Raw genomic sequence first — 25856 nt, 5'->3', positions numbered from 1 at the left:
ACTTGCGTATACGTACATCATAGATCAGAAATGTTTCACGCGGTGGAAACGATCTCAAAATAAGGAACTACTTATCAGATAATAGTTCCACTCGACAAATATGAGAATGTTACTCTTGTTGGATTCTTCCACTCGAAACAGTCAACGTTTCTTTTCACGTCGAATCGTAACTAAAGGTACGAGGTACGTATTATCATAGATGTATGTGAGAATGCAGCTATTTAAAGAGAGATTTCATAAGATAGCTCTATTTGAGGGATAGTCGCCTTGAAGCGATGTTGAGATGTCTTTTGAGTGGAATCCATTGAAAAATTTCATCCTCGAAGAACTCGAAGTACGCCAGAACTCTCGGAGAAATTTTAACGAAAGAATGTCCACTATGTATTCGGCGACTTTTGTATCGCGTGATTGCGACCAGCATCAGGGATTCATCGTAAACCTCGTCGTACTAGCGGAAACTTTCAAGGATATACGTCTACGGAGACTCTAAGGCTTGTCTAAGTACATGATACTGTAGTATTTGAACGCTATCCAAGAGAAAGGGAAGAGTTTAACTGTATGTACACAAGACTCACGCGTCCACGTCACAATCAGTCTCTCTCTCTCTCTCTAGCTCTCACAAACACACACACAAATTCTGTGATGATTTGAAATGCTCGCGTTTAAATCCATTGTCAGCGAATTATCCTGGAACCACCACAAAGCATCCTTTTGAAGGCCTGCCTGAACTCTGGCGAGAACACTGTGTAGATGACGGGGTTCAAGGTGCTGTTGAAGTAGCCCAGCCACAAGAAGACGCTTGCTATGAGTTCCGGTGGCTCGCAAACTTCGCAAGTGGCACGTAGCAACGCGACCAGGAAGAAAGGCAGCCAGCAGGCGACAAACGCCCCGGTTATTATCGCCAGCGTTTTCGCGGCCTTTCTCTCGCGCTTCGACTCGATCGTCTCGCGTGTTCTTTTACTGGAGGAGCTGGTCGAGCTCGAAGGGTTCGTCACGGTGGTTGTGGTGGTGGTTGTGGTCGTTGTGGACACTGTCGATGGCGTAACAGTTGTCGACTGCGTCGCATTCGCACCGTTATACGAGGACGACTTTTCTGGTGAGATCGATGAGTGATCCGGCGTCGATCTCGTTATGGTAAACGCTGTCGACTCTTCCCTTGGCCTAAAATATGCAGACAATTAGAGACAATGGCGACAAATGAACGTTGTTATTATACGCATAAAATCACAGCTCTGCAGAGTAAAGTAATTGCTTCGAACGTATAAGAGCTCTTGTAAATGTTAGGAGGAAAGCAAAATGTCGGAGAGGGAAACTTTGTAGGTCAGGCAGGTGTTTAAATGGAAATGTTGCAGAACAATTGAGAGAGGCAGTGATGTCAAGTAATAGAGTGGTGCATCCATGAGAGGGAGGCACGTTTAACAATTCAGCAACGTAATTAGTCCGTAACGTGCACAAGTCATCCTCGTAGAAATTATGAATGAAGGAGGATGATTTAAGGCGCGCCGCTAACGAGTCTCGCAATGTGTATCTATTCAGAGCGGTGAAGTGGCGCAACCTTCTTGTGACGAGCCTGAGGATGCCTCTTCTTTCACGAGGTGGTTGCACGATAGTCCCTGGTCTCTTTCTTATTCGTTTTCGTGCCGCTTGAAATATCCTCCAGTACAGAAACAGAATAACGAGCAGAGGAACGTAGAAAGTGGCGCATGTGGCAAAGATCTGTAAGGCATATTTTAAGGAATCCCTTTTTAAGAAGTGTATTTTTAAACATTTCGTATATCATAGATGTTTTTAATGAAAAAACTAATTTCGAAAAGTAATTCGATGGTGCCCTCACCTGGTACGCTGGGTCCTGCGATACTAAACACGTTCCAGCGGCTATACGGTCCAAATAATCAGGATCTTTCCAACCGAGCTGAGGCGCCAACGAGATTCCTAAGGAGACCACCCAGACGGTGACGATCAGTATACCGATCCTCCTTGGATTCCTTGCCTGGAAGTAAAGAAATTCTTTCAGCAGTTCTCACACTCGAGAATCGTTGGGTCTCACTCTCCATGGGTCTCCTTTTCCGTTTGAAATATGTTTATATTTCAACGTTCCAGATAGAATTCAGTTCTGAGTGAGTATGCCCGTAGATCGAAGTTACTTAATTTTTCAAATTTCACGAATGTTCGAGTATTTCTGCCGGAATGCTTCGAAACAAGGTGAATCCTTTTGTAATATTCAATTTCATCGAACACAGGGGGAATAGCAGGATCGTTTCTTGAATAATCGATTAGGACGAGTCGCGATTTATACGATCAGCAATGTTCTCTGTGCCGTTGGCAGAACTATTCCAATTTATGCGGCCGTCGTTCATTCGAGACGGACAGCTCTCCGAAGTACAAGGATATCATCGTAATCCTGAGTCCTGAATCCCAGAGCAGGAACTATCTCGAACATGCGGGTACCGGTAGTGAGATATCGTAGGATTTAATTTCGATTAACTATCGAGTCGCATTGACACGATACGGTAAATTGCTGAATATAAACGGTACAGGAAATTTCGTTAAGATCTTTCGTTAATTCTACGTAAAATTAAGCAACGAGAGGAAAGTGGAATTTAAGGAGCTCTAATTCCTTTGAATGGCTGTACAATTCTCCGGGATAGAAGGAGTAAAGGAATAGGTTGCTAAACTCCCGTCTGTGCAATTTAACGGAATCCTCTCGAAGAAAACGCAAGAAACAGTCGCAGGATTGTGCACGCAACAGCTTCACTAATTACGTTTTCCGCTTTAATAATTCCGAGCGTAGAAAAGAGACAGGACACGGTAGGAGTAGGATTATCGAATTGCATTTAAGGATCGATATAGGTAGAAGCATTTCAACAGCGTCTCCTAATCTCCTTCCCGGTACTATCCTCCCTTAGGGCTTCCAGCATGCGATCGTAACGGAAGTTCGTCACTCGTTACATTCTCCTACGGGCTATCCCTTGCTACCGACACCGTCACTGTTAATTAACCTGTATATAATTGAGATCGGTGACTGCCCAATATCTGTCGACCGCGATAGCCACCAGATGTAATATCGAGGCAGTGCAGCAGAGAACGTCGCTGCTGGTCCACATGTCGCAGAGCTCAGGTCCAAGTGACCATCCGGAGTTTATCTGTAATAAACGGAATTATCTGTTAGAGGGTGCGCGTGGTATGGCTCTGCTGTCATTGGATCGATGTGCTCGTGGATCCTGAGGGTGTTTTTAACGATCTCACCACTCTCGAGGATCCTCGTGCACCGACTCGTCCGTCTCGTCTAGTTGATCGTTCAATTATCCGAGATCGTTTATTTTCTCAAAATGGGCTATTCAAGTAGTAACTCGACATTGCGCTTTTGATGTCAACTGAAATAATGTTCGTACGTATGTGCTGTTCGCCTTTTGCAGAGTCGTTGGCGTATCGTTAAAACAAAAACGAATTCATTAGAAGCATAAAGACTCATTTGTGTTTCCTATAGGAGGAAATATAGTAATGAAAACATACGAACGAAAGGACTCACAGAGGAATTGTAATATCAGATTCTACAAAGGATAGTATAGCAATAACAGACGGAATGATGAAAATTCTTTTGATGCTGGACTTGCTGGAAATTACTATAACACTGCACTCCTAGGCAGTAGATGTATTTTTAACCAAAATTCGGACAACACGATGCGGTTCCGACAAATAATGAAAATATCATACCAAATAATAAGCTCTTTTATGTTCGTGGAAACTTTTCTAATTTCCTGTTGAGTCTATTGCTTTTTCCTTTATAGGGATGATAACCTTAATGCATGTGAAATGAAGTTCATTCGTACAATGCATTTATAACTATCCTATCATTACAACGTTTACCGGTAGAAAAGATCATATTAAAGAAATTAGTTCATTTAGCAGAAGTTCTATTTGCTCGAGAACGTTCCAGAGGAAAGAACACAATTTCTTTAACGTATTCCATAAATATGCCGTCACATTTTCCATTAAACGATAGTTCATGGAAATGATAGAGATTTGAATAAGAAATCGATCGATCGATACTAACAAAATGTTTTCTGATACTTAACAGTGTAACGTAAACCTTAAGTAGAATATATACTTAGAAGTCCTGTGATAACGTAAATGCCCTGTAGAGATAGAAAAATGCATACCCTTGATAATGTATTTTGTCGCAAGTCGATATCTTAATTGGTTTCTGAGATATAAGCCTTCAAAGTGCATTATACAAGATTTGGAGAACCTGGCAATACATACTGGCCCATTCACCTCACTTTTTCCAGGAAGTGCATACACTACTAATGGTAAATAGTAAAAAAAAATTGTTCAGTCAGCCTCCGTCACTGACCACCGTACGTGTCTCGAGCTTAGGATAGGTCAGGGCAGAGTGCGAGTGAGTAAGTCGAGTGTGTGAGCGAGGTAGAGATACTCCAATATTAAAAATTATGTTCCTAGTTGAAAGATGATATCTCGATAACGATACGGTTTCTGTGATCTACCCTCATAATAAGTTAATAAGTTACTAGCTGACAATGGGTCACTTCTTTAACCTTTCCTATAAATTTGATGATAACGTGTGGTTGGAATTCCTTCAGCTTGCCTGAAGATACGGATGTAGGTACGCGAAAGTTCAGAGTTATGAGTTCTGTCGACGTTGGGAACAAAGACCAGGGAAGTTAATGAAGGGTAAGTCTGAGAGAATCGAGGAGCTAAAATACGCCCAACTTAATGAAGGAGACTTTTCACGTCAACAAGGAAAAAGGCGATTTTTTTGTCTTATCGAAATACAAAAATCTCCAAACAGGCTATCTAATTTTTTCCTATAGCAAGGAACACACATACACCGTTAACTAACAAGGGTGAAGAGTGGGTTATCGATTCTTCTCAAAGGCTTTAGATTCGCCACGATAAGGTTTCATTTTTTCCTGTCAAACTAATGCATGAAATTTTGTTTATGCAACAAGGTAAAGTAAGATATTACTTTCGAGAAACATTTTTGGTTCTACTTCCTCTGGGAAGAAATTCAAAAGAAGCTCCAGTAAAAATGAATAAACGCGGCTGAAACATGGCTGGCGTTTACTCGAATCCAGTGGGTATTGTGGCAGTATTAATCAAGCAGTTCTATTATTTTTACACTTGAATATTTTAACGTAGTTAATTAAAAATGTTCGACTAATAAGTGTAAAATGTTGAGCAGTCGACGAAGCCAAAATGTTCGAAAACAGCGGCGAATTTATCTTCGACAGAATTTATGGAGGACGATACCAGGAGCGAGCAGTTTCAAGGGTGGTTTAAAACGTTCGTGATAAATAATTTATTCGTAATAAATAATAGAAGTGGCGAGTGCGTCCAGTTGAAAGCCAACATCGGATAGCCTGATAGCCAGAGAGCAAGGCTTCTATTCAAAGCTATTCGCGGACAAATTTTAAATCACGAGCGGTACCAAGTGGTACACGAGCAGCAACGATTGATTTAAAAGGCTGTCCCATTTTTCGAGTCCCTGAAGAGCGCTCGGCGATGCTTACCGAGCGTGTCCCTAAATAAAGCTTCTTTACTTCTGTCAAAGTCGCAGAAGGCAGTTTCTTCGGTTCGGTAAAGTCTGCACTTTTCCCTCTGGTCCCACTTACGTAACAAAACCGGGCTACGATAGTCTAATTTTCATTCGATCTCTCCCGTTCGACCCTTAAATTATTCCCCAACACATTCACCACCTTCCACCCACGTTTATTCAAGGTCAATATAGTTAACTCAACTTCCAAGATCATTTTTTCGACCTATAGGTTCGACAGAATCTAGGACGCTCGGGATTTCGAGGAGGACATTGAAAAGGAGTTCACTCCCACGTTTATATTCTTCTGCGAATACAGTAGAACCCTCCTATAGACCACACTTTCTTTATATATTTCCTGGCAATGATCTTTGAAGGCGTTTCGTGGTGAGGAAATACGCGCGAAGAGGAACTTGTCGTAAGGTAGATTGACCGTTGCAAATTTAAGACAAAAGGCGAAAGGGGAAAGGAGCGGTTCCCTTTCCCCCGAGGAACATGATTCCAACTCTCAAGCCGGTCGTGAGTCTCTCTTCCTTGAGATCCATTACACGATGAAGCAAGGTGATCGGGGATCCGTGAACGTAATCGCAACGGCGTGGCCGTGCATCAATGTGTTGAACAGAAGCGATCTGAATACTCGGTATCAAGAGAGTAGGCATCGAGCGGCAGACGGCTTGGAAAGCGTTTGTTCGCTTACAATAGAATCTCTGCTCGGCTCGGCTAGCACAGCAGGTCGGCCCTCGTAAATCATCTGCTCGTGTCAGTGTGCAACATACAAGTAAGGAGATTAGAATCGATACCGGTATCAGAATTCCAGCAGACCGACTACGCCGCGAAACTTCATGGTTTTCGCAAGCTCGATGTTTGTGCGACTGACAAGGAGATACTATGGCGCGCTGCGCCACACCGCGCCGCGCCGGCTCTTCGGGAATTTCCATGAAATTGGGAGGAATAAATCTACAGGCTGCATAATCGACTTTTCTACAATATTTTCTCTCAATACTTGTACTTACAGAGCCAGGGCTTTTGTAAATAGATTTTTTCGACATTTTCTTTCAATCGTTTCAGGTCTCTTTATTTGAACCCCTCAAGCCGTTGTTTTGTCTCAATTGAAAGCTGTTAGCTGCTAGCTAAATTCAAGTTCGAGCAACAAGTGTTGAAACCATAATGAGGTTTGGCTCGAGACGAAGCACCGAAAATAGTTGTAAAAAGAATGTCGTCTGAAGAAACAGCCACCTGTCTAATTTGCCTGGCACGATCTCGCGTTCAATAGGAAATATTAAATACCGTAACGATAGACAAAGAAATCTAATTCGTAATCTATTGAGTCGAGTTCTAGAATGTACGGTGTTAGCTATCTGTAAATAGTAGGATAGCTCCTTACTCATCAGCTTAAGCGTCAAACTTGCTCGTTATCGATGGATATTGAATTTTCGTTAATTAGAGTTTCGGAAATTTCATTATAAGTTCGCCTTAATTCGAGTAATAGTTCGAAGAGTTCGAGCTCACCGAAATCGAGGCTACCGAGATAATTAATATCGAATAAAAAAATCATTGAAATATACCTAAAGTAACACTACCGAAAGAAGGTCTTAAGCATTACGTCACGTAGCTTAAGTGAACTCAATTTCCACTTTCATTCGGGTCTTGGTTATCTCGGATAAACGAAATCAGGCCAGGCTCGTTGAATCGAGAGCCGCTGGTTAAATGAGACGACCAGTGGGCCGGTATAGAACCGTAAAGTTGCCGAGAGAACAAGCCAGGGTAGGAAATTAATGACACTTCGCAAAGGATACAGTTCATGTGAGAGCATTTTTCTTTGCGTTGGCTCTAAGCACATCCGAAGAGCCAAGCCTTTCTTCAGCTCCTTGAAAAATTCATTTGAGCAGTCTAAGGAAACAAGTTTCTCTCTGGGACGGTTCGCTTTACATGTTTAATAACCATTCCTAGCAGACATTTAGGCCACCAACTTTGAATCAAGGATCTCACCCTTACTTACGGCAAAGGAAAATTATGTATCGAACAATCAGCAAGTAAAGAAAATTCTACTTCTAAAGAGAAGGATCAAGGACTTTCTTGCATATTAATTAGCGCGTTCGTGCAGCCTTGTGGAAAAGCTCGTAAGAAAAAAGAACGACACCGAGCGAGGAGCCTTCTGATAAGACGTGAAACGTGTACAGAGGGGGAAAATGCCGATAAGAGAGGAAGAGGAAAGGAGGGATATAACAAGGGACTGACGCATGCCTGTTTAAAAGTCCATTCATGGTATTGGAATCCAGCTTCGAAAGCCAATTGACTTTTGTCTTTGCTGCTCCCTCTTTATGTCCTCGTCCTAGGTTTTCCTTTTCCTTTAGACGAGAAAGTGGAATCAAGTCGGGGAAATATTCGTTTAAATACTCTTCACGGTTTCTCGATGAATGCAATTTTTTTCTATTCAATGTATTCATTCAAAGAACTATTCACTACCTACTGCTCGATAAAGCCAATCAAAATTGCGGCACTTTAAGAACAGGCTATGGCCGAAAGTTGAATTTTTTGCGGAAAAGAAAACGTATCAGGGGCGGCGATTGTTAACTGCTAAAAACAGTACAGTAATCCGGAAAAAGAACAATTTATTTATACGATGTTTTCTCATTTACTCAATTGTTTCTCCAAGTCCATCGATCGCAAGACGATTTCATAGCATTTCTGTTTACAGATAGATTCTACTGCATTTCATTTCTCGAGCTACTGCAGACGTCAGAGATGATTGTAATTTCTTTGACGGTTTGTCTGTTGTTTATACCGTGATATTATTTTGAATGCTGCATAGCCGCCCGGAGAGCCAAAGGAAAGTGGTTTACAAGAAATTGATCCACTGTATGAAATGGAAAAGGAGTATATTTGGGGGCCGGAATCAGCAAAAGTAGAACGAATGAACAATAACGAATGGTGAACAGAAGCGTATCCTGAGGTACGGATATAGTGCAGAAAGAAAGTGCAGCTTTTTACAACGCCTTTCGAACCATCCTCTTGGGTGAAGAAAAGCAGAAGTAGCTGAGAATGCGTTCTCATTTAAGACGCCTTTAGCAAAACTACCAACGTTATACTTAAGTATAACAAAATTGTTATCTACTCGAATGAGGGGATATAGGTAATCTCGCGAAACATATAATTTTTTACTTTTACGTAATAAAAAATTATGAGTTTAAACTCCTGCATTTCCTAGATACAGACACAAGTTCTTCATTAGAATGCATTCAGACTGGAATATTTTCATGCAACCATTCGTCGAGCAGACGATTTTCTTCCGACACCATAAAGGTTCAGGATATCATTTCTCGCATCGTTGTTAAAGCACAAAGTATCAGACGCTCGATAAACAGAATGTCGACGGTAAACTCTGCTCCGGGTTTATTACATATAAAGCCTAGTTTGCCCTTTCAGATTTTTCCGTCGACCCTCGTCCACGCATGCATTCAGCCGACTGTGCCTGGAAAGCACATTTTGCTCGTAGAAATTTCGATCAATAATCTGATACTTCTGAGCAGGCTGGTTGCCTACGGAAAAATCACGTTCGACATATACCTTAGGATTCGAAACGTCTGGGAGCCATATCACACCAGTGAGCTATGTTCTTTGGCGCAAACGAACAACGTCGAGCGCAACGATCTGCTTCGCTAATAAAAGTATACTCTCTCTCCTGTTGATATTTTTTTCGAAAGATCAGCAAACATCCTCATTGAATTCCAAGCGCGTTCAGATTGAATTTTCGCGGTAAGAATAATTTTCTAGAGACGCGACCACGATTTGGTGCATCCATCAATTTGGATGATCGAGGGAATGCATCTGGATTTGAGACCAGTCCAAGACCAATGTCTGTGTCGAAGATTTTTATTCAGGGTTCGGAGATGTGATTCATCGAGGCAAATATTTCTAGGACCGTACGTCGAACGTGAGCAATTTTCCGCGAGATGCATGCACGGGAAACGAAGGTGTGCGCGGCGACGTAGAAGGGTGCCAATCGGAGGAACCCTTCGATAACCTTGTTCGGTGGAGCAAAAGATGCATCGCAAATAGAAATGTCAAAGCGGTAGATAAAGCATCGCAGACTGAGATATAAGTGAGAAAGGCCAGTGGCCGTATCTTCCCCTGGTCGTCGAATGACGATCGAACGAATGACGACGAAAAATGAATCGAGATTCAGAAAACATCCGTAAGACCTAGACGATATTTCAGATACCTTTTGCTTACTGCAAGCGAGCAAATAAGTCACGGAGCCGCCTCGACTTGCAGCACAGGGGGGTCAGCGTTAATAATACAGAATCAGAGATTCCTTTCGAGCAGGCTTGTTTCAGGATGTTCGCGCTTCATAAACTGAACGACAAACGGAATAAACGCGTCCAGAATTATCGTCGTATTTACGAGGATTTTAAAAGGACCTTTCCACTCATCCTGCCACGCCAATGCGAAGTCTCTGGAGGATGCAGTTAAACCTGCAAGATTCTCTCGCCGTAAAATCGTCAAACGAGTACTCTTAGCGGTCACTGGCTCTGAGATCGTAACATTGGAGAATCGATAGCGTGTCAGACGAGTCTCTCTGTCGCAGATCTTCGCGCAAATGTCAAGAGAAAATCTCGACGAAGGGTGCTGTAAGAGAACAACGAATGAACTTCCCAGTAAGGGTTGTCCAACTTCTAAACTCATAAATCTAGACTGCCAGAATCGAATGGAATACTTGGGCACGTTTATGGGATTTATCAAGTCCCTAGCGGTCGTTTTCTCGTTTCTCGCATACGTTTTGAAGCTTCCGAAATACAGAAAGCAGGAAGAAAAGGAAAGTAGAAATAGTCATGGAAAAGTAAATAATCTGAATGATTTTTTGAAATACATTTTTGAAGAGACAGCTCAGAAAATGGTTGATTGTGGAGGGTGGAGAGTATATGAACTAAATGAAAGCAGATATCATTGGCGATGTGCAACAGGGAATACATAAGTGGAGAGTAAATATAAACGTGGTACGATGCCGAGGGTGTGCATCGGTGAGAAGTGTTCAGCGTCCAAGCGGCGCGGCGTTGGTATCGAGTCGTGGCGCCCCGTGGTCTATTGTAAAAAGGGGATAGGCGAAAGAAGATATCGTCCTCTATAGGAATCCCCTGATTGTGTGCCGAAGGACGCGTCATGCTACGGAGTATTTGTCGAGGGGTTTTCAAAGAACGGAAAACTTATCCCTAGGAAACGATGGAATGCCTTTGAAAGGTGGGGCTGAAGTTGAAAGTTCTCGACACCTTGCTGGTCTCGCGAGTTGCTCGACGAACCGTGGATGAGATTTACCCCGCTTCGGAATTCGTTTTGCTCGAGAATCCGCGACGAGACCTCTTCATTCGTGATTACGCAAGCTCAGCGGTATTAATGCGCGACGAACCGAGCTTTTACCTTCGCGCGGTTCCCTTTCCGGATAGTTAAAGCGCGTTCTTTGCAGTTTCACGCGCGTTTGCCCAACGAACTCCACTTTCCAGAGTCCGAAACGAGTGGGACGAGTGGGACAGGTTGGATACGGTTGATAAAGCCAACTGTACTGTCCGTCTACGTGTTCTGGCTTTCACAGATTCGCTTCCCTTTCGAAGCAGCGACGCAAGGAATAGAATCCAGGTGACGAGATTCGTCGTAAACGCGTCACTGCGCAAGGAAAGGGAATGACGCACGCCCTTTTCGCTGGCGAATCGTTACGAGGAAAGCAAACGTTTCGCGCGAGATGGTGTGCAAAGAGCTTTCAAAGGCTCCCCAGGATTATCCGTGAAACCCGTTGGAAGCCGTTGCAGTTGAAATTGAAAGGTCCTGTCGCCTGGAAGGGCTTGCGCGATCGGCTCAATATCAACGATCTGCGTTTTTCCACCAGCCTGTAAAACTTTACACTCGGAAGAGGAATCGAGCCGAGCGTCACTGTGTCGTATCGTCTCCAACCTTTATGCAAACTCTGATAGTTCGGTAAGGGGAGCAGCGTTTCGAATCGTGCAACTTCGGAATATGGAAGTGTCCATCCGCTCGAGTGAATCGGTTTAACGAACGGCATCGAACTCTACCTACGTAGCCGCGCTGTTATTTGGTGTCGGCAAACAAATGCACGCAATTCGAACGGAACGGTAAATTGAAAACTGAGCACACGTGAGCGAAACCTCGTTTCAGTCTAACGATTACGATTTCGCTATTATGAATAGATGAGCTTTCCTCGCTCTTCATCTCGGAAAAATCACTCAGAAATCGATCATAAGAACCAACGTTCCTGTTCTTTCAATTATTCAACAGTCAATTATTCAAGATTGTGAACAATTTCGTTGTTAAATATGCTGCGAAATAGTGCGAAGGTTCCTCGTGAAAAATTCAATATTCACTTTCTGCAGGATAATTAATAAACGTTCATATGGTGAAGAGTGGAATATATGCAAGGAGAACGTGATTTTTCAATTGCAAATAGATCTTTCTTGCATCAACTAATCAGATTACGGACAATATTTGATCAGATAGTAAAATAATTCATACGCATAAGTCGAGGTCGTGTCGGAGATTCTACAAAGTTCCTACCAGTCGGGGAATAAAGGTTGTTGCGAATTTTCACCTAGCAAAACGCCGTTTTCCGCGTCAGTCACGTATCGATAATTTACGCGAGTCTCGTCTGCCCTATAATGACGGCACGGTATGATCGTTACGATTCGGTCAATATCAAGCAACAGTTGCAATTTTCGAGCGCCTCGAACAATGATAATTCCTCGAACGTGCCGTGGAAAATTGAGGCAATGAAGACGAACATACCGCGAAATTCCGCGAGTATTGAGTTTCAGAAAACATGTCGCACGGTCTTTGCCCGTACAAGCATTTTTCAACGAGGTGGCACAATGTGTGCACTGGCACGCCCACCTGGCTGAACTAAATCCTACAGCAAACCAATAGAAGAAGTTCGTGCAGAAAGGTGAAGACGCTACGAGTAAATGTTTGGAAGTATCACTGAACATGTGGTCTTTGACTTTGCACTTCGTTTACTATTGCGAGAGAATTTATCAGATATTCAATACAAATTCATAATCGCATTACTAGAGTTATTAGCATATTACTTTCATTGCGTCATATTTCTTCGAGATAGAGAAAAGTCGTTTGAAGTATTCAGTCGAGTAACCATGGTCGTCGAAGACTCTCAGATAAAGTTAATCCAAGTTTCCATCTTCTTTCCCTGCCTTCTCTGACTGAAGGAGGAAAAGAAGTCCAGCAATGCCGATCGGTGTATTAATATCTCCGAGATAGAGGAGTTCGAGAAATCATCCGGTGCACGGATCGTAGCAAAATGAGACAGGAAATAGTATACGAAAGCAGGGGAAAATTGTAGACGAATGGAGTTGCGATAAATAAGCTCGCTCGATGAAATACAGGAACGACCGGGTTTCTTAGTTAATATCGTCGTCTCCTATTTTCTTCATCCTCAGCAAAGTTGTCCTGAATGCTATATCTCCAAGACACGCTAAAAACAAGTTTTAATATTACGGGCAGCTATACCTCAAATAAGTGCATTTACCTTTAGGCAAATCTCGTCCTCTTCGTTTATATTATATTTACTTGTACCCTTGGTTTTTTGTTTACCTTATGTCTCCTCAAGACGCAACTCATCTCTTGAGAAAAGTTAACGCCCCGAGTCAAACGATAGACGTATTTCGTGGCTATGCATTGAAAATAAGATCGTTCTGCCATAATTTTTCAAACGGAAAGAAGAAATTAATGATTTCGTTGGAAATACAATAACATAATCAATTTCCCAGAGATGATGCATTCGTTACAATGCAACGTAAATGGCACAGGTATATACGTGCGTTGATTTATCGTATGATTAAGTTTCGAGTAACACAAGCACGTTGTAAATGTTGCATAATGGTTCGTTCGAGATTGCATATTCGCGTTTGGTGTTGGGTTGCGGTCTTCATTTCATACATTAGTTGCATCCGATTTTGCATCGTTTTACTTTTCACAGAACTGTGAAAGAAGCTATTTGTGCGTTCTAGATTTTAAAGCCGAACACGGTTTGCTATGTGAATCTCTATAAATAAATTTGATATGGAGAATAGAATAAACGAACGATGTTCGTAACGTAGTTGGACGCGTTAGCGACAAAAATTTCAAAAAAGCATAAAAGACGAAGGACTAAGGGAAAACTGAGGCAATACATGGTTGGAGCAACGGCAAGAATTCAGAAATGAAAAAGAATGGAGTGGGGACGCGTATGAAGGCTGTAGTGTATGAAAAGGGAAAGAAGAAAATTTTCCCTCGAATGGCGAAGGAACGAGATAGAAGCGATGGGACGAAAACTGCAGAAAAGTGATATAAATTCTTGTCTATGGAAAGAAAAAGCCATATAGACAAAGAATTTGTATGAAGGAACGAATAATGAAAGTTTATTTTCAAGAACCGGTGCAATCTAAAATTGAACCTATCCTATAAAATCAATCATCAGCATTGACAGGAACGTCAATTGAAATATCGGGCGAACGATTAACCATAAAAATCTGTCGGTTCCAGTTCACTGACTCTGACACACTGTCTCTAAACGCCATTAAATTCTTACCCCACCAGGCTTTCATTGGATCCTTCCCAAAATCAGCCGACATTTTTCTTCCTTTCAGAAGATGAACGGATCTTGCTTGAATGAAATCAAAGGAACTGGCAAGTGATCCCAAATAAAGAAAGCCCGCTCGTTTATCGTAATACGGTAGAACACGAAAGGAAAGACGAAATGGAAAACGTTTAATGAATCGTCGGATACGTCATGATGATATAGCGTCTTCGATCCCCCATGGATTATGTTATCATCTTAAAGTCACAGTCAAACTTAAAGTCACCGGCATAGATACTTTCCTTTACTGCAAAATTGAATAAATTTGTACGGCACCTGGTTTGGTCTAAACTAATTGGAGTGACAATAAAGCGGTTTAGAGGTATGCAACGCAACACGCTAGGAATTCACGAAGGGTGAATTCCTCGTGTAACCAGTGCGAGTCGCATTGTTGCACAGAAAAACGGGAAGGCAACCGGTAGCTGGCAGGCATTCGTGGAGTCAACAGGAGCTTTCCAATTACATTACCACACACCAGAATTCGAACGACGCGCGACGATCTGACAGAATGCGAGTGAAGAAGAATAGAGAGGGGGGCAGAAAGTAAAAGAAAGAGAGGGGTACTTTTCCACGCCATGTGTTTTAAACGCAAGTACGTGAGCAGAGAACGGGGAATTGAAATCGCCTTGCAGAGCATTGGCGTTTTCCACGAAACTGTGGAAGAGACGGATATTGTTCGTTGCAAATGCGTACAAATAATGAATGACGGTTCAAAGGTGTGAAGTCGCCAGCGACGTAGGAGTGCAAAAGTAGCTCAGCGAGGGAATAGTTGAAGACACTAAACGTAAAAGTTTTGGAAGACTTAGCGAGTAAACTTGTCTGTAGCCTGTTCTAATTAGGAAATTTAAGGGCTTAGCGGTGTATGCGGAAGAAGAAGAAATTGTCTAAAGCTGTTTCCACCTCTTGGATACTAGTTCCACGTCCTTGCACAATTTACCTTTGACTAACTTGCTGCGTTCGCAACGAGTCGCGTTGTCAACGCTGTTTAAAAACATTTAGAGTTTGCACCTGTTTTATGCTTTGCGAGTTCCTGTGCACAAGTCACGGACGCAATGGCACATATAAAGCGCTCTTAAGGAGAATAAGTCAGAAATCCTCTGTTGAGTTTGCTATGCTTTCGACCTATACTGTAACCTGCAACAATTTCAGTTGCTCATGAGTTAAGAAATCGAGCCAATCTCGTGTAGAAGGCTTCAGGCTTCGAGATTCAATATTCAACCACTTGGAATTTCCACGCAAAAGTTTGCGACTTCTGTTGTCGGTCCTTTCATGAATGTAGCCTTTTAAGAAATTATTCACCGAGAATCGCAATGTATCCCAGAAGGGCGAAACGCGTCAAACGAGCGTGAATTTGAACAACCATCAATTGCGCTCGGGGTAGGTACCTTTACTTTGACATGACAGTAGTGACAGTCAAGAAGTTGTATGTAAATTATCCCGAGACATTTGGCGGCGCCTACAATTCCAAGACAATAACGTAAGGAGCTTCTTTGCCTAATGAGAAGCTGCTTGTTGCGCTGTCTAAGTAAACGGCTGAGCATCAGTTCCAAGTATTACGGAATGAGAAATTGCTCGAAGATTGAGATCGAGTGGCTTCGCTTCAGAGGATTACACGCCTTGGAATTCCTCCAATATGTCTTCTCCATGAAGGATATATAGAGAGATGCAAGCGACAGGCTGTTTCGTTCGTCGAACTTTACATCTGCCACATCTTCGTCGAAGTAAGCTTCGAACGTTGCAAATGAAACGATTTTTTCGGTAGCAAATGCTCCTTATATAGCAATATTAAATTCCTGTCTGACTTTCGTTTGAAGAAGTTGAAAGTTGGAGCAACCCGAGACGGGGGGCAGGCAAGCTGCAGGCTGGATAAAAATATGCCTACCAAGCGTTACCATAATCAAAAGCTTGAATATTCGACGAAACTGCCCAAGGTAGTTATTTACCTCGTGGATTCTTCGCAAATTCCTGCATGCGCGCTCCACTCTGTTCTTATTATTTCGCATCTGTTTTTAGTGAGCGTAATGAAACCACAATGTAAAGTTTTCAGCCCTGACCGCGCTCCCACAAACTCCCACAGGCTCCCACAGACACCCACGCGGTCAGGGTGCCGAGGCACATTCACCTATATACCAGAAGGGGCTGAATCTTCCGGTGCCCTCGAATACAAATGCCCCCGGGCATGATGAGCCCTGGAAAAGGAAACAAAACAGCCTCCCCCTTCTGTGTGCCATGAATTCATTCGAATCAGAGCACGGCATTATACTAGTTTTGTGAAAATATATCGACCACGCTGCAGCTACCCAGTTACAGTTTTTTTTCACAAATTTTTCTAGTCTGACTGCTATATGTTTCCAACGCCGAGCCCGTAATGAGCAGTGACATAGCATTTAGGACAGAGCAATATTATTCTACAAATACTTACGTAATAAGTTCACTTCGCGAAACATCGGTTAAAGCAAACTCGTAATTCTATTACACTGATGAACACGAAGCATCCTTCTCCTTTGAATAATTTAAACGTTTGTATTGTGAAGTTTTTCTTTTGCATCGACGATCAAGAAACTTCGTTATTTATAATTTATACTGCAGAAAAGTAACGGTAGGAGGATACCGAAGGTAGCTTGTGAAGATTACTTTAATGAATTTGATCAAGCTCTTCGGTCTGCGTGTCGACGTACAACCTGCACTTCGTAAGGACTTAGAGCAACTTTGCTCCGCAACAACCGACGATGGTATCACGCGACTCTTCTAACAATGAAAAACAGAGGAAAAGAGGACACCCAGCGAAATATTCGGGGTCGGTGTCAGGCGATCGTGTAAGTTGCCCGGTAATCATCTTACCAACTTCGAAACGGTAATTAATTCCCAAAGAACGATGTCGTAACGAGCTTCTTACGTAACGAGAGTTCGTTTAATTATAAGTACATCATCACTCGAGACCTCAAGCCTTTCGGCTCTTCGAACATTTCATGAACCCACTGGAATATATTAAAGCAAAGCAATCAACTATGACCTCTCGAAGTAAATCGAATCGAATCTTATTGAGTGAGAACAAAGTGTCGTTAGGTTTTACAATCGTTGATGGCAGCTTTTTGCATAACGAACTTCTCCGAAGAGTCCTCGAACTCTCTCTTCTGTTTTCTTGTCCTATGTCTTTATCTATCGCTTGCCTTTCGCGTTTATAACTCAGAAACACGAAAAGCGAATACGAATGTTTAACTTTACAAGCCGTATAAAATGTAATCCTCTTGAAATCGGTTCATGATTAAACGTGTTCCGGACAAGTGAGCCCTCGATTCGAAACCGATCGTCGAAAGCCGGCTTTAAGCGAGTACGTTTCGTTGGAGCTTAGTGACGAGGAATACCATACTTGACCGCTACTGCGTTAATGGACGTAACGATTAAACGTGTGTACAAAATACTCTTATCCTTGTAGGTTCGCTGGAATTCTTTGTGTATTTCAAACGAACCTGTTTAATTATGCGTCGTGTCATGGGATTTGCGGAACGCAAACTTTTCGAAAAGTTATCCGATTGCGATTTTACGATTCAAACGATTAACAGACCATGCCACTCATTAACGTTGTCCAAATCTAATGAACATTCCTATTCAAGCAATTAAATAACTTCTATTAATTTTATTTGAAACATTTCCCTTACTTATATGAACAGTATTTCAGCGACATCAAACATTTAGGTCGAAATCCCTCCTTTACTAAGTGGTCAAATTTGAAGTAGTTTCAGAGCTAGAAAGGGTGGTACTTAATAAACTTGTCAAACGACGTACCTCATAAACAGCTCCAAGAGGCATGACAAGGCAGGCGACCATAAGATCGGCTACAGCCAAGCTGACGATTAAATAATTCGCCACTGATTGCAGATTTCGCTCCAGTAAGATCGCTGCTATTACGAACAGGTTCCCTGGAACAAAGTTTAGTCCACTAATTAACCATAATTCGTTTGATCGATGTTTCATAGCCTATTTCGTCAGGAAAAAGCAGTGCCATTAAGTTTTCTATCCTTTCATACGATCTTAGATTTCCACAAAACTTTGCCAGCTTTACATGAACCAGCTTTAATCAGAAATCTAGTTAGTTACGCGCGATCCTCCTGGGTCGCGTAAATAATTCATAAGCTGATTAGGAAGGATCCTGAAGAGAACGAAGCTGGACGATTCCGTTCTACTTTCGCGACATTTCGTGTATTACTCGTTCAAATTAATAACTTCCACCGAAAGACGCACCATTCTTCCTTGTGTTAGGAACAAAATACTTCTCGTAAATTCTGAACCTGCATCGAACTATTTTTTGAACAGGAAACTTCATTCTTTACCAAGTTCGCGAACATTCCCTTCTTTCCTTCATTTCCGAGCGCTATGATCACGTTCGACGATGTTGACTGCAATTCGTAGCAGAGGTGTTCTATAGATTGGTTTGCTAGCAAATGAGAGACGCTTGATCGGGTAATAGTTCGCTTTACGCTGAAACCGTCCCTAATTAGTGCTTCGAAGCCAATGCGGCTTTGAAGGCTTCGCAAACGTTTTGACAAGCGTGTAATGAGCTTATTTGCACACAAGGCAAGCTTTTCTAAAGATTAGACGAATAGGAATACCAATTCGTTCCCTTTGTTGTCCATATAATTTGCCAGATTCATCCGTTTCTCTGACATTTATAGCGATTAAGAGATATTTGGAAAAATTGATCAACGGTCGGTGTCGATAATTGTCATTGACCACACATGCGAGAGTAATTAACGAGTTAACACACAGAATGATATTTCTATCGACGATTTTCATTCATTTCAATTTCAACTGGAAAATTACAATTGAAATTGTAATCAAATCTGCGGAAACTATGACAAACCTATACCAAGCGGTAGAACTGTGTCGGTTATATTAAAAAATATATCTCTATTTTTAATTTACTTTTCAACTGCAAATTAAATTGCTTTCGACTGAGCTTAAATCAATATTGGATTAACAATCCGGCATTAAATGCGTTACAATTATACTAAGTGGTTTTTCAATCTACATAAATGAAACTGAAGGCAACTTGTTGTATCATATTATAAATTTTACATAACTCCGATTTCGATTTTTCAAAATTGCGACATAGCTAGCGACAAAATCGCTCCCTTTTTTTCATTTCTCCGTTTACTGAATCATTTAACTACAATAATGGTGCTTGGAAGCATCGAGCGTATTTTACTGTTCTGTATACTCGCGATCAACACTAAGAACACTAAGAAACGACGCATTCCTTATAGAATAATGAAAAAGCTAAATCGTGACTCGATGGTTCGATCACACACCTGCTAGTACTTTTCAAATATTTCTCCAATAATAATTTGTTGAAGCGAATCACAGCCCATGTTTGTCGGGTCGTTTCAACAGTATGCTGTTATCAGTGTAACGAAACAAATTGACTCAGAGGATAGTTATCACGGAACAAGAAGAATTACGTCCCATGAGAGTATTGCTCGCGTTTATACGAAAATAACGATCTGTCGTTTGTGCATTTTGTCCACAGGCAGGTATCCGTGAAATTACTCTAATTTCGACACGGTTACGGATACCAGAGCAATATTCAACGGACCGTTAGGTAACCAGTGAACTGCGCTAATAACAAAATTTACAGCCAGACAACTCTGAGAAAGGGGGCAAATTTCTGCGCATATGAATATGTATAGAGAGGAACTCCAACAGGATCGCTCTTAGTTACAGTGGCCAGTAATCACTCCACTTTTCTCGCAAACTCTAATTATATTTGACGTTTGAGCACGTTTCACCATGGACACGCTGGTGGATAAACTGCAAATTAGCTTCGGGGCCCAAACTTCTTGCAACTTCATTTGCAGTTCGGTTTGATTGGAATGCACTATAACTGCACTATGGTGGTTACATCAATTGGGAATCATGAGACGGAGCAACCAAGTTTTCGAGCATAACTGGCAGCCTCCAACGCCCAACGAACGATGAAATTCAAACGAGCGATCCGTTTCAAGTCATTTTTCCCAGGTGAAGCTTTTAAACCAGATTGTAGAGATAGAATGCTAAAAATAAACTACAGTATTCTTCTCTGTCCCAATGGTGAAATTTCACCGACGGTATTTCTCAGAAAATGCGTGACCTCTGCGTGGTCAAAAATTTATGTACATACAGCCGAGCTCGCCGGGACATGAATAGACGATACATTTGTTGAAACGTGTTTCCTGAATGTAAAAGAATTGTTTGTACATGTGCGTCCGAGCGTTTGCCGAATTTGCACACTGGAAACGTACTGTCATATTTATTTCCAACAGAACTGCACGCTCACCGACGCGTTTCAACTTTCTTTTGAACGTGATAGTCAAATCAAAATAGCTGAATTCCCGTCGCTCTTTTGGACCGATCCTACAATCTCGCCCTCTTAAATAAACGTTCTAGAAAAAAGTCCTTCGTGAATACTTCCGCAAATACGTCGAATTCTTCTGGTGTGAGACTCACGGCTTTCATGTAACTTTTCCATCCTAAAGAATTTCCAGTCCTTGATGGTTCGCCGGTCCTAATTAAACTACTTCGTTGTTCCTTCGAACCGCAATTTATGTCTCTGTCCAGAAACTTGTTGTTCCTTTTCGTCCATTTCCGTCTCCCAACTCCAAGTTACACAATATTTTCCACAATTTTCTTTGATTGCACTGGAAGGTTATTGCCGTCGTTTGTCGCTCTTAATTGTCAGAAAACGCGAGCCACTTCTGAACAGAAGGCTTTACGAAAGCCCTCGCAACGGAGAGCACAATTTATTTCCGGTTTTAACGTAATCCAAGTAAATCAAGTAACAGCGCATGGATCACAAGCGTTTCTCATTTTAAATTGGAGCTAATTAGAAATGAAATTAGAACGTTCACGATCCGCTTATACTCGCGTCAATATTATCGTTTAATCACATCTTTGAATTCTATAAACAGTAGTAGAAGCAGTACCGTGTTTCTCCTCTACTTAGGATCAAGAGACGCCACCGCTGTTAACGTTGACATTACCGTCGGGTTAAATGAAGATTATGGAAGCTGTGGCTGGTCGAATCTACTTAGGACCTTCATCGACGCGAATTATCACGGTAGTGCCTCAGAGCTGAATCGTCCTATGTCGAATGGTAATACCGGCGAAGGATGGTGTGGCAGTATAGCACAGCATCAAGGTTTACGATCCTTTTCTATACAGCTTAAATAGGCCATTCAGCGTTCAGGACGACGAAACTACCTTCTTTTTACTCGACCGACGCAGACGCGGTCGATATAGAACTCGGCGCCTATTCCCGCTATCCTGAGCAGAAAGGACGTTCCGCATTGAAGGAAGGACACGGGCATTAAAGGAAGACCGTGATATCGTCCGTATCGTACCTGGTATGTCAAGATCGAGTCCCTAAAGTCTTACGTTTGGAACATCAGCTACTCCAACGGTAAACAAATTAAATCGATCGAATTTTTCAAACATATCTTCACACGAAATATCTACATTCTGCACGTTCAAAGAAACGAGAGATACGGATATTCTCTGAATAAAACCTGTCCGTTCGATTTAATTACAGTGCATGCTCGATCGTATAATAATCCGCTAATGACGAGACGTACGCGGCGGTGAAACGAATTAATTAACCGCTATTATGGGAGCTATTGATGCTAGCGCATGTGGTTGTACGCGAACAAATATCACGGGGAACAATCACTATTGCTTGTGACTATTATTGCGCAAAATAACAGCGCCCTCCAGTCGGCTGATCGTAACCTTTTATTTTCATATCTCGCGGTACAAGAACCTTCGCGACGCTGTTGGAAACTATAAAGTAGCCGCGAATCCTACCAATGTCGGTCCGGTAATTGGGTTTTCAAAGTATTGACCGCAACGTCCAAGTTTGAAGGTCTGCCCAGCTGAGTTGGTTTACCGTGCAAATTGAGAAAAACTCGTTAAAATTGAAGGCCAGCCGAATTTGCACAGAAAAAGGTTTCATAAGCAGTTTAGGAAGAGAAGGGAAACGATAACGGAATGGAAAACAGACGAAACTGAAGTGGATGCCAAAGAAATTTACCCACATTTACGAATTCAATTCACATGGCCTGAATTCGACAAATTTCGAGACAGTATTCCTTTTTAATTTGTCGACTCTTTTAACGCTTTGCTACGTTTCTGAATAAATTGCCTTCTTATCTGTCTACTTTTGTAGTATAGAAACATAATAGATACTCATGAAATAGAATGAATTTTTGTCCGTGACGCGTTTACCTTGTTGCCTTTTGAAAATTATAAATACGTCCCCGAGGCCGCCGAAACGGATTTTCTTCTGGGATTTTCTAGATAAGCACCCCGACTTCTTCCTAACCCCAGGGGAATAACAGAGTAAGAGTGTCCTGAGAACTAGGAACAACAAACCCTAGGGCATGAGGTTGGAGTGAAAGGTGAGTCTCTTGATACTCTGATACGACCAGTCCCTGACTCTTTCTCCTTTTCCTTCTTCTTTCTTCGTAAGCCATATCTAGAGAGTTACTGACTATAAATCGACTTTGTATTTTTTTCGGTTGCGTTAAAAAATAAAATAGCATAAGATTGTAATTAAGGTATTAACGGGGATGCCAGTGATGTTGACAAGTTCCTGGTAAGCGGCACCTTGAAAATCCTTCGTATTCTAGTCCGTGTAAGCGCATGTGTGCAAGTGTCACGTGCCTACCCTCGTCATTCCCGATAATATATTACTCACCACGGAAACGTGTCAGGTTTAAATTAATCTCCCATTGTATTCGTGTATAGGTACGGCAGTGGCTGGTCGACGAAACTACTCAGTGACAACGACAATGACACCATTACATCAACCCGAGCTGTGCATGCTGCTACGCCATATAATAACCCCATAGGAGAAGCATTAATTGATTGAATAGCAGCATCGGAAACACTTTTGCTTTGTCACTGAATCGCCTTCGAGGTTAAAGTTCCGACTGTTGCAACGATACTTTTCAAAGATTCTAATCGAATATTTAGTCCATCCCAAATTCTACTACATCTTCTGAGCGAAGCGATATTTTTCGCCAATCAAAAACTACTTTTGACGTTCAGATAGAACAGACACAAGTGGAGAGGAGAGCAAATTGCCAATAAGTTCTGTCGTATATCTGACCCTAGACGCCTTATAATGTTTCACGACACGCCTTTGTAGACCCTTACTCCGCTACTGGTATCTTTTTTCATAAGAGTTCCGTTCTTGTTCTCTACAAGAACAGCAGGGATCGAAACAAATAAAAGTTTTCCGAACTGTTCTAACAACCTATCGAATTACTCCTCGGATTTCGCAGAGGAAGGGCAAAGGAGAGGGGAAAGGTGGGGAATGAGAAACTCACCCACAACAGTGACGAGGATTAGAAGACCGAGCACCAGTGCCCTAAGGATGATCGAGGCATCGGTGAACACCAGACCATCCGTGGACGAATTTCCAGCCTGATTCACGTGCTCCTCCATGACGACCGGAATATATGTTCTCTGTCCTGGCAGGGTCTTCAATGTCCGTCCGTTATCATCTCCTTAAATAATGTACCATGGTCCGCCGTCAGCAGCAGATCTTCAAATACAAATCCTCTATCCTCAGCGACCTTGACTGGCCAACTCCCCCAGATGGAGTTAACGTCTATTCGTCGAAACTTCAACACGCACATCATTGAAGGACATTCTTGCTTGCCTTCCAAAACTTCTGCCGACTTCCATTCCAAGGAGACAGCAGAACACTCGCCCTTGAACAGAGAGTGTCCTTTCGAACTCCAGCCCTGAGCATCGACTTTGCCTGCAACAGCGACAAGGAAATGGGACTTGGTTTCTGCTTCGATTATAAATTACAGTGGCTTCTTATCATAGAGTAAATAACGATATAACAAAAAGGTCGTTCAAATTTGATCGTGCCGAATTGAAACGTGCACGAAGAGTACCGCTTTGATCGTGGCTCGACAACCAACGAAACTGGAATAATCGATCGACAATTATTGAAACTGAAACTTTGCCTGTGCAATCGAGTTCGATTATACACACATATAAAACAGAAGAGAAAACCAAATAGCGTGCCCGCAATGGGCAAACGGTATAAAAATGCTTGTCGAGGTCATACATGCTATATTTAATTTTTCGATAGTCACGTTTCATTAATTCGAATTCGTAGCTGTTTCGGCGCCGTTCAATGTCCAAATTCAATTGTTTCGAGAATAAAATTAACCTTTCGTAAGTTATTGTTTATTCAAGTGATTAGTCGATTTATTGGCATTACCATGGCAATGACACTTTAAGCCTTTCATCGAATTTAACCACCCATTTCATCGTACCATGCATGCAGAAAAGTGCAAATCGGTTTCTTCATGCGCGGAGACGAAGCGACATCGATGACGCTATAAACAGGAAGAAAAGAAACGTTGTTCGTGTAAAGAAATTTGCTTTTCTTCAAGACCATTAAAAGTTAAGAGGAGACAGGAAGAAACTCGTAAAGATGAGCTAGATAGAACGGATACTTTGCCGCGTTATTAAATAAACTTTACGACCATTTATTTTGCGATGTAGTATAAGCATTTCCAGACAAGTTACAAGATATTTCCGTTTATGTACGATCATTAGGACGTACAGATTAAGTCGTTCTTTCACTGGACGTCGACTTATCATCACTTGCAACTACTGTTCGAAATGTAATTGCATATAAAGTTCAGTTGGGAGAAATTCATCGCACAAGGAAACTTGTTCGTCCGATTCGCAAAGAATACATAAGCGCTTCCCCAAGTTTTCGCTCCAACGTTGTCCATTATCGCTCCGTTCCGTAATGAAGAAGAACGTTTCAACGATTCTGACAGTCTCTGGATCATTTATATGGTATTTCTCTAAGCGAAGATCCCTCTTTGTCTCCTGAAAAGAAAGGTTTCTTCGTTCCAAAATAAATTATTCTTCTTCCAAGAATGCGTCGACAATACTGTCGCAAATACGTCTCGCAAGCATTATTTTTCATCGTACGCGCCTCTGGTGAGGTCGGAAAGTTTTCCTAGAATGGTGCAGACCAAAGATCTCGTGTTTGTTTCCCAAATCGAGTACTGCATCGGAAAGTTGCTACAGAAGGCCAGCTTTAATTGCGCCATTGTCTCGACGATGTCGTTAATCAAATCAAGCGACAACTCGAACTGAGAATCCGAGTATTAATTAGTTTATTTCACGAGCCATCGACAGAGTGTCGCGCTTTAATAGGCCAAATCATCTAATAGAAATGAACTTGGTCGCGTGAACGACGATACCTTCGCAATTAGATTAAACGTGGGCAATTGTTAAACCCGATGTTTCGATGTGGTTCTAAAATGCCGAAAAGAATATTCTTGAATTCGACGAACGAAGCAGGTTGGAACAGCAATTAGAACTAAACGATAATCGATCGAGAGACGATTATGACGATTCGAAATTAGCTACCGCCTATTCTGCTCGAATTAGGATCATTACGGATTCGTGCTGTTCCTAATCGGCTTCTCGAGTGTCCTTGGTGGGCCTCCGTCGTTCAAGGGCCGCCGATAATCCGCAGATCTCGTAAGCTGTTGAAAGCGGAAAGTCCAACCGAAGAGGAAGTTAGTTACATGACGGCTAATGGAAGCTAGCGAAGGCACAGCTAAACAGTATGGACAGTGACACACTAACAAA

The 25856-nt window shown here is 42.0% G+C and overlaps 2 protein-coding genes across 2 annotated transcripts in view; both read right to left on the bottom strand.

Moving 5' to 3' along the window:
• Positions 1-673: 673 nt before the first annotated feature.
• 5-ht1 (serotonin receptor) lies at positions 674-23815 on the bottom strand. Its single transcript, XM_076385232.1, has 6 exons — positions 23549-23815; positions 17973-18106; positions 3000-3143; positions 1835-1990; positions 1556-1716; positions 674-1161 (listed from the first exon to the last, which is right to left on the bottom strand). The coding sequence occupies exons 1-6, from the start codon at positions 23664-23666 to the stop codon at positions 675-677; spliced, it is 1200 nt and encodes a 399-aa protein (XP_076241347.1). The 5' UTR covers positions 23667-23815; the 3' UTR covers position 674.
• The window catches only part of LOC143183507 (uncharacterized), a 57494-nt gene continuing 55342 nt past the window's right edge, over positions 23705-25856 (bottom strand). Inside the window, exon 4 of the mRNA XM_076385055.1 lies at positions 23705-23985. Coding sequence (XP_076241170.1) covers positions 23705-23985 — 281 coding nt within the window. The remainder of the gene's footprint in view (positions 23986-25856) is intronic.

The sequence above is a fragment of the Calliopsis andreniformis genome, chromosome 9 (assembly GCF_051401765.1).
Source record: "Calliopsis andreniformis isolate RMS-2024a chromosome 9, iyCalAndr_principal, whole genome shotgun sequence".
NCBI lineage: Eukaryota > Metazoa > Arthropoda > Insecta > Hymenoptera > Andrenidae > Calliopsis > Calliopsis andreniformis.
Note: the sequence above shows the minus strand (reverse complement) of the source record. Positions and strands in the feature narration are given on the sequence as shown.